General features: G+C 42.0%; 1 protein-coding gene across 1 annotated transcript in view; it reads left to right on the forward strand.

Annotated features, from left to right (window-relative positions):
* Window positions 1-15,517, forward strand: part of SYN2 (synapsin II) — a 309,739-nt gene that overhangs the window by 245,536 nt on the left and 48,686 nt on the right. The window contains exon 10 of the mRNA XM_069736779.1: window positions 14,470-14,619. Within this exon, the coding sequence (XP_069592880.1) occupies window positions 14,470-14,619 (150 nt within the window). The remainder of the gene's footprint in view (window positions 1-14,469; window positions 14,620-15,517) is intronic.

The following is a 15,517-nucleotide window of genomic DNA, read 5'->3' on the forward strand; positions in this document are numbered from 1 at the left end:
GATCGCCGGGAGCAAAAAACGTTAAATGTAACGTTTTTTGCTCCAGACGGACCGCTTTTTCCGACCGCGCATGCGCGGCCGGAACTCCGCCCCCACCTCCCAATGGGGCAGCGGATGCGCCGGAGAATGCATCCGCTGCACCCGTTGTGCGGCGCTAACAACGCTAGCGTCAGAATCTCGGCCCGACGCAATGCGACGGACCGAATTCCAACACTAGTGTGAAAGTAGCCTTAAACGTTGCTTATACAGCGCTATCATATTCAGCAGCACTTTACAGACTGTAAACTTAATCACTGTCCCCATTTGGGCTCACAATCTAGATTCCCTATCAGTATTTCTTTGGAGTGTGAGAGGGAACCAGAGGAAACCCAGGCAAACACAGTGAGAACATACAAACTCCTTGTAGATGTTGTCCTTGGTGGGATTTGAACCCAGGACCCTAGTGCTGCAAGGCTGCAGTCCTAACCTCTGAGCCATCATACAGTGCTACCCATTGAAGCACCATACTAACCACTGAGCCACCATGCTGCCCTAATAATATATAAATATGTCAACTTAACATTGCTGCCCCTGTAATGTATAAAAGATCTTTTCAAATGGTAATTACCTATCACAACTTGTGCTGCATGTGCACACAATGGTTGCAGGATCCAAAACGTGTATTTTGCTGCCATGTGACCCTTTTAGAACTCATATTTGTCTGTAAAGAAGATAGGGAGTCTGCGAATCATAAGTCACACTGTACATTAAACTCCACAGGACAGAGTTCCATACGACCAAAAATTCAAAAGTATGGTATTTTTCGAGATGTTTGTGCTGTGGTGAGTTGCAAGGCGTGGTTAGTCCCCAAGTTCACTCAGATCATTTACATGTTTTTTAAGGCTGAAAAATCAGCATTAAAACAAAAAAAAGTATAACTTTTTTAGCACTTTTTGATGCTAGCTTTTTCACAGTTTTTGAGTACGAGGTTTATTTTTTTTCAAGCAGATACAACTAAAAAATGAACTTGTTGCTTTGTCTTACATATGGAAAAATGCACTAAAGAAAAAGCATCATGTGCACTATAGGCGTATATTCCCATTAAAATGAATAGGAAGATTATTCATAGAGTATTTCATTTTTTTTAATGTGGATTTTTCCATGTCATAAAACCATGTGAGCCAAAAGTGTGAGTATTGCAAGAAAATATTCCAAATAACTTTTTTCAGCTCATAAGAAATTGGCGACTGAACAATTCTCTGCCCTTTGCTGGACAAACTGCAGAATCTCTGACTTGGTTTGGAAAATATATTCAGCAAAAATCTCTTTCTCTCTCTGTATATGTATATATATATATATATATATATATATATATATATATATATATATATATATATATATATACATAAAGCTGAGTGTATGTATGTGTGTATGTATCAAGCCTCGCCCACTCCACATAGCCACACTCACTCCACATGCAAAGCCCCGTCCACACGGCCCACGTTATTAGCGCACACGGACACATTCACCTTGAAAGCCACCCTGCAAAACTCTCCGGCTGCGATGTCCTAGCTGCTGTGAGCTACAATCTGGGTCGCCACCTTCAGAGTATCAGGGTATGTTTCCACGGTCAGGATTGCATCAGGATTTGCTCAGGATTTGACGCAGGTAAAATCTGCACCAAATCTGCACCTGAGGTCACTAGCAGGTCACACGTGTTTTTCATGCGTTTTTTTTCTTGCGGATTTGTGTGTGTTTTTGTAAGCTAAATAAAGATATACCAAAAAAAAGAATTGTGATGTAATTTCTTGTCCAACCTCTTCATTTACATACTCCATTGAAGAATGTTTACACCTACAGACAGTTAGATGATAGATAGCAGATAGATGATAGATAGATAATAGATAGATCTATTGTATCTTTCGTATCTATCTATCTATTGTATCTATCTATCTATCTCTCTATCATATCTATCTCTCTATCGTATCTATCTATTATCTATCTATAAATATTTTTTGATAGCTAAATAGATATATCGATCGATAGATACGATAGTTAGATAGATAATAGATAGATAGATACGATAGATAGATAATAGATAGAAAGATAGATAGATAATACCAAGCCCAATGTTTAGTAATAAATATAATAAAATGGTACATAAAGAGTTAGGCCGGTATCACACATACGAGAAACTCGCACGAGTCTCGCCTCAATACCCAGCACTGCCGCCGGCACGCGGGACCGGAGTGTGTGGCTGCATGTATTTCTATGTAGGTGAACGCTCTGGTCCCGAGTGCCGGCTGCAGTGACGGGTATTGAGACGAGAGACTCATGAGTTTCTCACAAGTGTGACCCCGGCCTTAATAGCATTAATATTTTAATTGAAAAAAAAATTGAAAAAAAAAATGGTGTGAGCTCCCGTGCAATTTTCTGCGCCAGAGAAGGAAAGCCAGCGACTGGGGGACAGATGTTTGTAGCCTGGGAAGGGGTTAATACCCATAGATCTTCCCAGGCTATGAATATCAGCCCACAGCTGTATATTTATCTTACACTGGCTATAAAAATAGGGGGACCCCCAAAAGAAGAATGAGTGGGGTCCCTCTATAATTTATAGCCAGAAAGGCTACGCAGACAGCTGTGGGCTGATATTCATAGCCTACAGAGGGGCCATGGATATTGCCTCCCCCCGGCTACAAATACCAGCTCCGAGCCGCCCCAGAAATGTAAGATGCGCCAATTCCGGCGCTCTTTTCCCACTCCCGAGTAGCGGTGGGATATGGGGTAATAAAGGGTTAATGTCACCTTTGTAAGGTGATATTAAGCCGGCTTAGTAATGGAGAGGCCTCAATAAGATACCTACCATTACTAATCCTATAGATGTTAAAGGGTTAATAAAACACCACACATGCAGAATAAAGTATTTTAATGAAATAAAACACCACACAGTTTTGACCATATTTTTATTATTATACGCTCAATCCATGCGATGCCCTTGTCTCCTGGGAAAAAAGAAAAATAATGAACCAACAGGATACTCCCTGAGTCCAACCTAGTCCTTAATAACGAGTGTCCCTTGGCGAGTCCAGCTCTGCTACATCTGGATGCCTGACATGCAGATGTAGCAGAGCTTGTAGATGATCACTGGAAATAACTCTCCAGCGATCACCTACATTCTAGCTCTCACGGTCAGCTGACCGTGAGAACCAGCGTAGTGTGACCGGAGATAACCCCCGGTCATGTGCACGGTAGTTCTCGCGGTAAGCTAAGTTATCGCGAGAACTTAGCTTACCGCGAGAAGTGCAGTGGACGCGGACCTCCGGTGGCGGGGCAGGTAAGCCGGCATGTGAATTAGTAGTAGACATGCGTAGTAAGCTGCGTTAACGCAGTTACTACGCATGTGACTATTCATTAGATGCGGTTGTTTATGGTAAATTTACAGCGCGGCGACGGAGCTTCGCCGCAGTTTAAACAGACGTGTTGCATTCTGAAAAGACGCACAGTATGTCCGTTTACGCGGGACTGCCGCCTGCGTGTTTTAACGCATAGTGGAGACGGGATTTGATGAAATTCCCTCCACTATGCTGTGACATCTGGACGTTGCGTGTTTGACGCTGCGGCTCTACACAGCGTCAAACACACAGCGTTTCCTGAACGTGGAAACATACCCTAAGTGCGCGGCAGGCACAGGCCACATCTAGCTCCGTCGTGTCTAGAATGGAGTTGCTCCTGTGAGGCATGACTTCAAGGGAAAGGGAGGAGCCTCATGGATTAGACCGCTGTGCTCATAACAGGAAGTTGCTGTGCATGTGTGAGGGGAAGAGAGGAGTGAAGGGAAAATGAGAGGAGTGAGGGGAAAATGAGAGGAGTGAGGGGAAAATGAGAACAATGAGGGGAAAATAGTGGAGTGAGGGGAAAATAGTGGAGTGTGTGGGGCAAATAGTGGAGTGTGTGGGGCAAATAGTGGAGTGTGTGGGGCAAATAGTGGAGTGTGTGGGGCAAATAGTGGAGTGTGTGCGACGGACAAATAGTCGAGTGTGCGTGCGAGGGGCAAATAGTGGAGTGTGTGTGTGTGCGAGGGGCAAATAGTGGAGTGTGTGCGAGGGGCAAATAGTGGAGAGTGTGTGCGAGGGGCAAATAGTGGAATGTGTGAGGGGCAAATAGTGGAATGTGTGAGGGGCAAATAGTGGAATGTGTGAGCGAGGGGCAAATAGTGGAATGTGTGAGCGAGGGGCAAACAGTGGAGTGTGCGCGCAAGGGGCAAACAGTAGAGTGTGTGCGCAAGGGGCAAACAGTAGAGTGTGTGCGCAAGGGGCAAATAATGGAGCGTGTGTTCAAGGGGCAAATAGTGGAGCATGTGGGCAAGGGGCAAATAGTGGAGCTTGTGCGTGAGGGGCAAATAGTGGAGGGTGTGCGCGAGGGGCAAATAGTGGAGCTTGTGCGTGAGGGGCAAATAGTGGAGGGTGTGCGCGAGGGGCAAATAGTGGAGTGTGTGCGTGAGCGACAAATAGTGGAGCATATGCGTGTGGGGCAAATAGTGGAGTGTGTGCGCGAGGGGCAAATGAGAGAAGTGAGGTGCTGCTGCAGTATGAGGCTGTGTATAAGGCACATTCACAAGTCTGGCTGGCTGTGTGAAAGGGTTATTCTAGCTCTGAAAAATGATAGTGTCAACAAGATCAATCTTCAAATTTTAAATCTCCTTCCAGGTATGTGCACGACCTACAAGTCAGTGGATACAGTAACAGACCCTGATCAAGCATTATTCTTCTATCCAATAGAGTTCCTCAACTCCTTGGAACCACAAGGACTTCCTCTGCATAAACTCTTTCTAAAACCTGGAGCACCTATTCTGCTGTTGAGAAATTTAGATGCACCAAATCTGTGTAATGGACTCTTGATTAACCCCTTACTGACATCGGACGGTATAGTACGTCCGAGGTCAGATCCCCTGCTTTGATGCAGGGCTCCGCGGTGAGCCCGCATCAAAGCCAGGACATGTCAGCTGTTTTCAACAGCTGACATGTGCCCGCAATAGCGGCGGGTGAAATCGCGATTCACCCGCCGCTATTAACTAGTTAAATGCCGCTGTCAAACGCAGACAGCGGCATTTAACTGCCGCATCCGGCCTGGCGGCCAGAAATTATGTCATCGCCGACCCCGTCACATGATTGGGGGTCGGCGATGCTTCTTGATTGTAACCATAGAGGTCCTTGAGACCTCTATGGTTACTGATCACCGGTAGCTGTGAGCGCCACCCTGTGGTTGGCGCTCACAGCACACCTGATTTTCTACTACATAGCAGCGAACATAAGATCGCTGCTATGTAGCAGAGGTGATCGTGCTGTGCCTGCTTCTAGCCTCCCATGGAGGCTATTGAAGCATGGCAAAAGTAAAAAAAAAAAAAAGTTTAAAAAAATGTGAAAAAAATAAAAAAAATATAAAAGTTTAAATCACCCCCCTTTTGCCCCAATCAAGATAAATCAATAAAAAAAAATCAAATCTACACATATTTGGTATCGCCACGTTCAGAATCGCCCGATCTATCAATAAAAAAAAGCATTAACCTGATCGCTAAACGGCGTAACGAGAAAAAAAATCGAAACGCCAGAATTACGTTTTTTTGGTCGCCGTGACATTGCATTAAAATGCAATAACGGGCGATCAAAAGCACGTATCTGCACCGAATTGGAATCATTAAAAACGCCAGCTCGGCACGCAAAAAATAAGCCCTCAACCGACCCCAGATCATGAAAAATGAAAACGCTACGAGTATTGGAAAATGGCGCAATTTTTTTTTTTTTTTTTAGCAAAGTTTGGAATTTTTTTTCACCACTTAGGTAAAAATAACCTAGTCATGTTAGGTGTCTATGAACTCGTAATGACCTGGAGAATCATAATGGCAGGTCAGTTTTAGCATTTAGTGAATCTAGCAAAAAAGCCAAGCAAAAAACAAGTGTGGGATTGCACTTTTTTTGCAATTTCACCGCACTTGGAATTTTTTTCCCATTTTCTAGTACACGACATGGTAAAACCAATGATGTCGTTCAAAAGTACCGTACAACTTGTCCCGCAAAAAATAAGCCCTCACATGGCCAAATTGACGGAAAAATAAAAAAGTTATGGCTCTGGGAAGGAGGGGAGTGAAAAACGAACACGGAAAAACGAAAAAATCCCACGGTCATGAAGGGGTTAAGAACCTGTTTACACCTGTAATTGAAGCAACCATTTTGACAGGATGTGCCAAAGGAGAGGACATTTTCATTCCAAGAATTCCACTCATTCCATCTGATTTGCCTTGTGATTTTAAACGCCTCCAGTTTCCAGTTAGATTTGCATTTACAATGTCCATTAACAAGGCTCAGGGACAGTCCTTGAAAGTAGTAGGGATTGATTTGCAATCTCCATGCTTTTCTCATGGTCAACTTTACGTGGCCTGTCCAAGAATTGGAACTGCTAAAAATCTGTTCATCTTTGCACCGGAAGGAAAAAACAAAAATGTTGTTTATCAAAAGGCTCTTTAATGAGTTGAAAATAAAATACTATCAATACTTGTGTAATAATTTACAGTAGTTAATTTGTGTTGCAAATCTGTAGTGTTGAATATATGATGTGAAATGCGTTTATGTGCAATATAATCATTATAATTTGTTATCATCACAGTTAGTTACTATGCCCGGGCAACGCCGGGCTCTTCAGCTAGTATTGAATATACAGATATAAATGGAGGGGAATATTATTATTTGCTCTTTTTTTCATCTAGTTTTTGGAGTGTGTCACCTGTTTTTCATTTTCACCTTCTTTAAATTTGAGCCTTTTTTGGGGTCTATTTTAAGGCTTTTTTAGATGTCAGTGTGCCCGCTACGTGTGGTGACAGTTTTCACACACACGTATCAGAAACACATACACACATAGATGCATTCAAGTGAATGGGTCGTGCACATGTCAGTATGTTTCCACTGACCTTGTGTCTGTCTGCAAAATACACTGACATGTCCGTTTTTTAACTGCAGCATGGGCCGTAAAACGTCCTGCACATGTGCACACTAATGACACCTCTGTCATCAATGTGACACTACCGCTGCCTGGGAAGCAGTTGTACAGTTAGCGCTGTTCCCCGGCGCCGGGTGCTGAAGACCACACACATCATCCTCCCCTTCTCTGCCAGTGATCAGCACAAGCAGGGGAGAATATTGAGACTTATATTCAACCGATAACAGCGAGAGCATGCAGCATCTGGTAGGACCACTACTCCCATCAGCCTACACCTGCTGCTGCTAATAACCATGAGAGCAGGCTGCAGCTGATGAGAGTATTCATCAGCCACTGCCTGCGCTATAAATAATTAAAATAAAAAGAGGATTGGGTTCCCCTGTATTTTTGACAACCAGCCAGGCAAAACTGACAGCTGCTGGCTGCAACCCTCAGCTATCAGCTTTAGCAAGGCTGGTTATCAAGAATAGAAGAGTCTCCACGCTGTTCCTTTTATTATTATTTAAATACATAATTAAAAAAAAAAACTTTGTGGGTTCCCCTCATTTTTGACAACCAGCCTTGCTAAAGCAGACAGCTTGGGGCTGGTATTCTCAGGGTTGTAAGGGGCCATGAATATTGACTCCCCCTGACTAAAAATATAAAAATACCAGCCCATAGCCACCCAGAAAGGTCACAGCTATTAGATGTACCAATTCTGGCACTTTGCCCGGCTCTTCCCACTTGCCTTGTGGCAGTGGCAATTGAGGTTCATATTTGTGGGGTTATATAACTCTCAACATTCTCCCCCGCTTGTGTTGATTGCCGGAAGAGCAGGGAAGAATGATGAGAGTGGTCTTCAGTACCCGGCACCAGGAAACAGCGCTTACTGTACTGCTGCTTCCCAGGCGCTGGTACGTGTGATACTGATGTGGCACACAGTTGCCACATGTGTTCCGCAAGTATTACACACACGGACACTGATGCTTTCGATTCTGTTTTTTTCCAGTACTGGAAATATGAGGACATGTGAAACCGGCCTCATATGTATTCGCCTAGTGTTTTTTTTTTCTCTGTTGTTTTATTGCTTACCGTTGTGAACGTGGTTTGGCGTTTCCAAATGTTATCAGCATTATCATCAACAATGACTTTTGTGGTTACAATGAAAAATACTTGTTTAATATCTCAGCCTTCTCTTTTTCCTCTTCCATTATATCTCTAAATATAAGTTTTAGGTTATATCGGTTAAAGAAAAAAAAAAGAATTTTGGGGCAAAAAAACAACAAATGCCATAAAACAAAAAAAAGAAAAGTGACTTAACCCCTTAGTGACGGAGCCAAATTTTTGAAATCTGACCAGTGTCATTTTATGTGGTAATAACTCTGGAATGCTTCAACAAAGCCCAGTGATTTTGAGATTGTTTTTTCGTGACACATTATACTTTATGATAATTGTAAATTTAGGTTGATATGCTTTATGTTTATTTATAAAAAATATCAGAAATTTGAAAAAAATGTTAAAAAATTAGCAATTTTCAAACTTTGAATGATTATCCCTTTAATCCCGATAGTCATACCACAGCAAAACATTAATAAATAACATTTCCCACATGTCTGCTTTACAACAGCACCATTTGCAAAATGTTATTTTATTTTGTTAGCATTTTAGGAGGATTAAAAATGTAGCAACAATTTAAATTTTTTTCAAGGAAATTTACAAAATGTATTTTTTTAGGGACCTATCCATGTTTGAAGTGAATTTGGGGGTCCTATATATAGGGAAATCCCCACAATTGATACCATTTTAAAAACAGCACCCCATGACATATTGAAAACTGCAGTCAGGTCGTTTGTTAACCCTTCGGGTGATTTTCAGGAATTAATGCAAAGTGGCATGACAAAAATGAAAATATGTATTTTTATCACCTAAATGTCACTAACTTCTGAACAGGTTACTACAGCCGACAGACTCTAAGGCCACTATTTGGTCATGAATTTCCATGACAAACATCAGGACCATGCAATCATGATCTGAGACCACCAATTGGGATAAAGAGGAAGCCCCCACAGTTTGTTAACCGTTTATAATGATGTAGTCACTATTGACAGCAGCATCTAAGGGGTTAAATAGATTTGGATGGTGCAAACACTGATCATGGCTGATGCAGCAAGTTGTCAGCTATAGTGGACAGCTGACAGCTACTGGATTGTCACCTGTATGGGGATATAAGTCTCTTATATCTCAGGTCAGTTAAAAGGCGTATTGGCGGTCACTAAGGGGTTAAGCAAAATGCAATCGCTATATCGAGCCCTGTATCCTTGTGTTGTTCCTCTACATTATTTTTCTCATAAATTAATATCATAAATCGAATATTCCACAACAGAACAAATTGTACTTTACTTATGATTACTTTCCTTCAATTGTTTTTCCTTCAATTTGTAACGTTTTCTATCACTAAAAACTGTATGTTGTTTATGAAGGCAATGGACAGGAGGGTGAGTAGTTGTTATAGCGCAGCTTTCTGTTCAGTCCCATAGATAGGGTGGGCTCAAGCAAGGGACCACCTTCTATAATAATAGCACACATAGACTTGTATTCTAGATAACCTTTTACTTTAAAGAGATGTTTTCACCAGAATTTTGTCATGAAATGCCTTGAAATCTTGGGAAAAAAATGTTTACGCAAGTCAAAATTGCACAAAAGCTTTGCAACTTTTGGTGTTTTGACGCCAGTCCAAGGTGGGCAGAGCGGGGGCAGGACAGGGGGTGGTGATGCCTGCTCATAAATTACACCATAATAACATTTGCAGCAGTGGCACATGACAGTTGTAATAGTAAGAGGTATAGGGCTTCTATTGAATTTGGCACATCTATCTCCGGCGGTGCCTTCAGTAAAACTGGCATACAATCGCCAGTCTTAATGAGAATCTGTCAGTAGGATCAACCTTCCTAAGCTCTCAATAAAGGCATCCAGGTCATAAAAAGGTGAACAAAATTTTACTTTGATATATGCGATCCGATTTTTTTATTCCAGAGAAATCCACATTTTTGTTAACATGTAAATGAGCTGTTAAGATCTATGGGCCGGACATAGATCTCCCTGAGAATCTGTCTCAGGGGCTTGTTTTATATGTGAGACATGTAGATCAGGAGAGTAAACTCATAACATGACTGACTCATTATGTCTCACACTGGTTAGGCCCCCTTTCATTTAAAATAAGACTTTCGGGAAGATCTAAGTCCGGTCCATAGATCTCAACAGCTCATTTACATATTAAGAAAAACGTGGATTTCTCTGGAATAAGATATCAAATCACAGATATCAAGGTATCATTTTGTTCACCTTTTTATGACCTACATGCCCATATAGACGGCTCAGGAGGGTTCATTCTACTGACAGATTCCCTTTTAACCCCTTAATCCCATATGACGTACTATCCCGTCAAATTGACCTGGAACTTAATTCCCAGTGACGGGATAGTACATTCAGCGCGATCAGCTGCGCTCACGGGGGGAGCGCGGCTGATCGCGGCCGGGTGTTAGCTGACTATCGCAGCTGACATCCGGCACTATGTGCCAAGAGCGGTCACGGACCGCCCCGGCATATTAACCCCTGGCACACTGCGATCAAACATGATCGCGGTGTGCTGGCGGTATAGGGAAGCATCGCGCAGGGAGGGCGTTGCTCGAGGGTCTCTTACCTCCTCCTCCCTGCAGCAGTCCCGGATCCAAAATGGCCATAGGGCTGCATCCGGGTCCTGCAGGGAGGTGGCTTCACGGCGACTGCTCAGAGCATGCGCCGGGAAGCCTCCAGGAGTGCACGTCAGATCGCTGATCTGACACAGTGCACAGCAAAGTGTCAGATCAGCGATCTTACACTATAACATGATGCCCCACCCCCCCCGGGGCAATGTTATAGTGTATAAAAAAATATTCACATGTGTAAAAAAAAAAGTAAAAACAATTCCTAACAAAAAAATATATATATATATTGTTCCTATAAATACATTTCTTTATCTAAATTAAAAAAATAAATAAAAGTACACATATTTAGTATCGCCACGTCTGTAACGACCCGTCCTATAAAACTGTCCCACTAGTTAACCCCTTCAGTGAACACTGTAAAAAAAAAAACGAGGCAAAAAACAACGCTTTATTATCATACCAACCAAACAAAAAGTGGAATAACACGCGATCAAAAAGATGGATATAAATAACCATGATACGCCTGAAAACGTCATCTTGTCCCGCAAAAGACGAGCCGCCAAACAGCACCAAAGTTTTTAAATTTAAAAAGTTATAGTCCTCAGAATAAAGCTATGCAAAAATAATTATTTTTTCTATAAAATAGTTTTTATCATATAAAAGCACCAAAACATTAAAAAAATTATATAAATGAGGTATCGCTGTAATCGTACTGACCCGAAGAATAAAACTGCTTTATCCATTTTACCAAACAAGGAACGGTATAAACGCCCTCCCCCAAAAGAAATTCATGAATAGCTGGTTTTTGGTCATTCGGCCTCACAAAAATCGGAATGAAAAGCAATGTGTGTTTAGATTAGGGTTTCAGTTATAATTGGGGGTTTCCACTGTTTAGGCACATCAGTGGCTCTCCAAACGCGACATGGCGTCCGATCTCAATTCCAGCCAATTCTGCGTTGAAAAAGTAAAACAGTTCTCCTTCCCTTCCGAGCTCTCCCGTGTGCCCAAACAGGGGTTTACACCAACATATGGGGTATCAGCGTACTCAGGACACATTGGACAACAACAAATGTGGCGCCTGCAAACCATTCCATCTAAGTCTGCATTCCAAATGGTGCTCCTTCCCTTCCGAGCCCTCCCATGCGCCCAATCTGTGGCCCCCCCCCCATAAGGAGTATCAGCGTACTCAGGACAAATTGGACAACAACTTTTGGGTCCAATTTCTCCTGTTACCCTTGGGAAAATACAAAACTGGGAGCTAAAAAATAATTTTTGTGGGAAAAAAAAGAAAGTTTATTTCCACGGCTCTGCATTATAAGCTGTAGTGAAACACTTGGGGGTTCAAAGCTCTCACAACACATCTAGATGAGTTCCTTACGGGGTCTACTTTCCAAAATGGTGTCACTTGTGGGGGGTTTCAATGTTTAGGCACATCAGTGGCTCTCCAAACGCAACATGGCGTCCCATCTCAATTCCAGTCCATTTTGCATTGAAAAGTCAAATGCCGCTCCTTCCCTTCTGAGCTCTGCCATGCGCCCAAACAGTGGTTTACCCCCACATATGGGGTATCGGCTTACTCAGGACGAATTGTACAACAACTTTTGGGCTCCAATTTCTTCCCCTACCCTTGGTAAAATAAAAAATTGGGGGCGAAAAGATCATTTTTGTGAAAAATATGATTTTTTATTTTTACATAGTTACATAGTTACATACATAGTTACATAGTTATTAAGTTCGAAGGAAGACTATAAGTCCATCTAGTTCAACCCATAGCCTAACCTAACATGCCCTAACATGTTGATCCAGAGGAAGGCAAAAAAAAACCATGTGGCAAAGAGTAAGCACCACATTGGAGAAAAAAATTCCTTCCCGACTCCACATACGGCAATCAGACTAGTTCCCTGGATCAACGCCCTATCAAGGAATCTAGTGTATATACCCTGTAACATTATACTTTTCCAGAAAGGTATCCAGTCCCCTCTTAAATTTAAGTAATGAATCACTCATTACAACATCATACGGCAGAGAGTTCCATAGTCTCACTGCTCTTACAGTAAAGAATCGACGTCTGTTATTATGCTTAAACCTTTTTTCCTCCAACCGCAGAGGATGCCCCCTTGTCCCTGTTTCAGGTCTATGATTAAAAAGATCATCAGAAAGGTCTTTGTACTGTCCCCTCATATATTTATACATTAACATAAGATCACCCCTTAGTCTTCGTTTTTCCAAACTAAATAGCCCCAAGTGTAATAACCTATCTTGGTATTGCAGACCCCCCAGTCCTCTAATAACCTTGGTCGCTCTTCTCTGCACCCGCTCCAGTTCAGCTATGTCTTTCTTATACACCGGAGACCAGAACTATGCACAGTATTCTAAGTGTGGTCGAACTAGTGACTTGTATAGAGGTAAAATTATGTTCTCCTCATGAGCTCTGCATTAAAAACTTATGTGAATCACTTAATGGGTCAAAGTGCTCACCACACATCTAGATAAGTTGCTTCGGGGGTCTACTTTCCAAAATGTCACTTGTGGGGGTTTCAATGTTTAGGCACATCAGGGGCTCTCCAAACGCAACATGGCGTCCCATCTCAATTCCAGCCAATTTTGCATTGAAAAGTCAAATTGCCCTCCTTCCCTTCCGAGCTCTGCCATGCGCCCTAACAGTGGTTTACTGCCACATATGGGGTATCAGCGTACTCAGGACAAATTGTACAACACCTTTTGTGGTCCATTTTCTCCTGTTACCTTTGGTAAAATAAAGCAAATTGGAGCTGAATTAAATTTTTTGTGAAAAAGTTAAATGTTCATTTTTATTTAAACATTCCAAAAATTCCTGTGAAACACCTAAAGGGTTAATAAACTTCTTGAATGTGGTTTTGAGCACCTTGAGGGGTACAGTTTTTAGAATGGTGTCACACTTGGTTATTTTCTATCATATAGACCCCTCAAAGTGACTTCAAATGAGATGTGGTCCCTAAACAAAATCGTGTTGTAAAAATGAGAAATTGCTGGTCATCTTTTAACCCTTATAACTCCTTGACAAAAAAAATTTTGGTTCCAAAATTGTGCTGATGTAAGGTAGACATGTGGGAAATGTTACTTATTAAGTATTTTGTGTGACACATCTCTGTGATTTAATTGCATAGAAATTCAAAGTTGGAAAATTTCAAAATTTTCGCCAAATTCCCATTTTTTTCGCTAATAAACACAGGTAATATCAAAGAAATTTTACCACTATCATGAAGTACAATATGTCTTGAGAAAACACTGTCAGAATCACTGGGATCCGTTGAAGCGTTCCAGAGTTATAACCTCATAAAGGGACAGTGGTCAGAATTGTAAAAATTGGCCCGGTCATTAACGTGCAAACCACCCTCGGGGCTTAAGGGGTTAATGAGTTGAATTTGGTGAAACGATTTGTTATTGTATATTAGTTGTGTTGAGCTATTTATTGTTCGTGTGTCATTGGTTTATTGCAAACAGTGGAAAGTTGGTAAATGTTACCAATAAACCTAACGACAATAATTGAATAGTTGAATAATTTTGATTGCAACTGTAAGTATTCTATTCAGCAGGTGCCCTCCCTGCAAGCTGCCTATAGGCAAAGGCCAACTGTGCCCATGGGCAAATCCATCCATGGTTATGGTAATACTATTTGTGTATTTGTACTTAATCATAACTGATGTGTAATATGAAGATACTGTTTTAAGTAGAGGCAATATGGAATACAGATATGTTATGTAGTACTGGGTCATTGATGTGTATTGGGTTATTGCTTGACTATCTCATGAAAAGCCACTTGTCTGTTGTCTTTCAGATCATGGATTGTACAATGCCAGTGATCGGTGAACACCAAGTGGAGGATCGACAATTAATAGCTGAATTAGTCGTAAACAAGATGAATAATGTTTTGTCGAAAACTCCGATTCCCTCCCCGCAAAGACCAATGGCAACTGCACAGCCACAGGTAGCCATGTACAATATAATAGATCTTTAACGATATTTCCCAGTTCTAATACTGTATATTGATGATTATTCGTAGGATAGGTAATCAATTTCAAATTAGTGAGGGTCCGACATCCGGCATCCTCACTGATCGGCTGTTATCCGCTCCCAGGAATTGCATCTTATTTTCCATTCCCTTGAATAGCAGATATGTGTAATAAAGCTCTGATCATGGTAGCATGGCATTTAGTAATAGAGCTTCCAGAGAAAGGCTCTGCACAAGCCACTCCACTTAGCAGGTCCAGAGGAACCTTGACCTCCACCCAATAACCCCTATACAGGAATCTGGATTTATGCAGAGTAACATCCATGGAATGTTTGCTGGCCGGTAGAGCAAGCTGGCAAAGAGAAGGTTTGTCAAGCCGGGTCATTTCCAGGAGGTGAAAGACAGGGACAGAATTAGGTAATCAGAGAAATAAGGCATGGTAAGTAACCAAACACCATGAGTTTTCACAGTACAAGGTGCTAGACACAGCAACAGACAGGGGTAGAACAAACTACTTGAGGCAGCAAAAAGTTAACTGCTGGGAGTTTAAATAGGGAGTGCCCCTGCCCAAAGCTCACAATACATAGCTGATTACAACAGATAATTAGCATCTTGTAGCAAATCATAGGCTTCCTGTCTATAGGCAGGAGTCCAAGTCCCAGCCACACATATGTAAATCTGGACGGCACATGCATACACCAATGCCACTGGCGGTGCAAGTGTGGCACCACCTCATGGCAGAAGTTATAGGAAAGGGTTCAGGCACAGACAAAACAAAAAGGTGCAGTACCTGGGAATGGGCACTAAGCAATGTATGGCGCTGTCGCATTCTGATGACAGCTGATTGGTGGTGGTGTCGGACCGCCAACAATCT

The sequence above is a fragment of the Ranitomeya imitator genome, chromosome 8, assembly GCF_032444005.1.
Source record: "Ranitomeya imitator isolate aRanImi1 chromosome 8, aRanImi1.pri, whole genome shotgun sequence".
In the NCBI taxonomy this organism is placed as follows: Eukaryota; Metazoa; Chordata; class Amphibia; order Anura; family Dendrobatidae; genus Ranitomeya; species Ranitomeya imitator.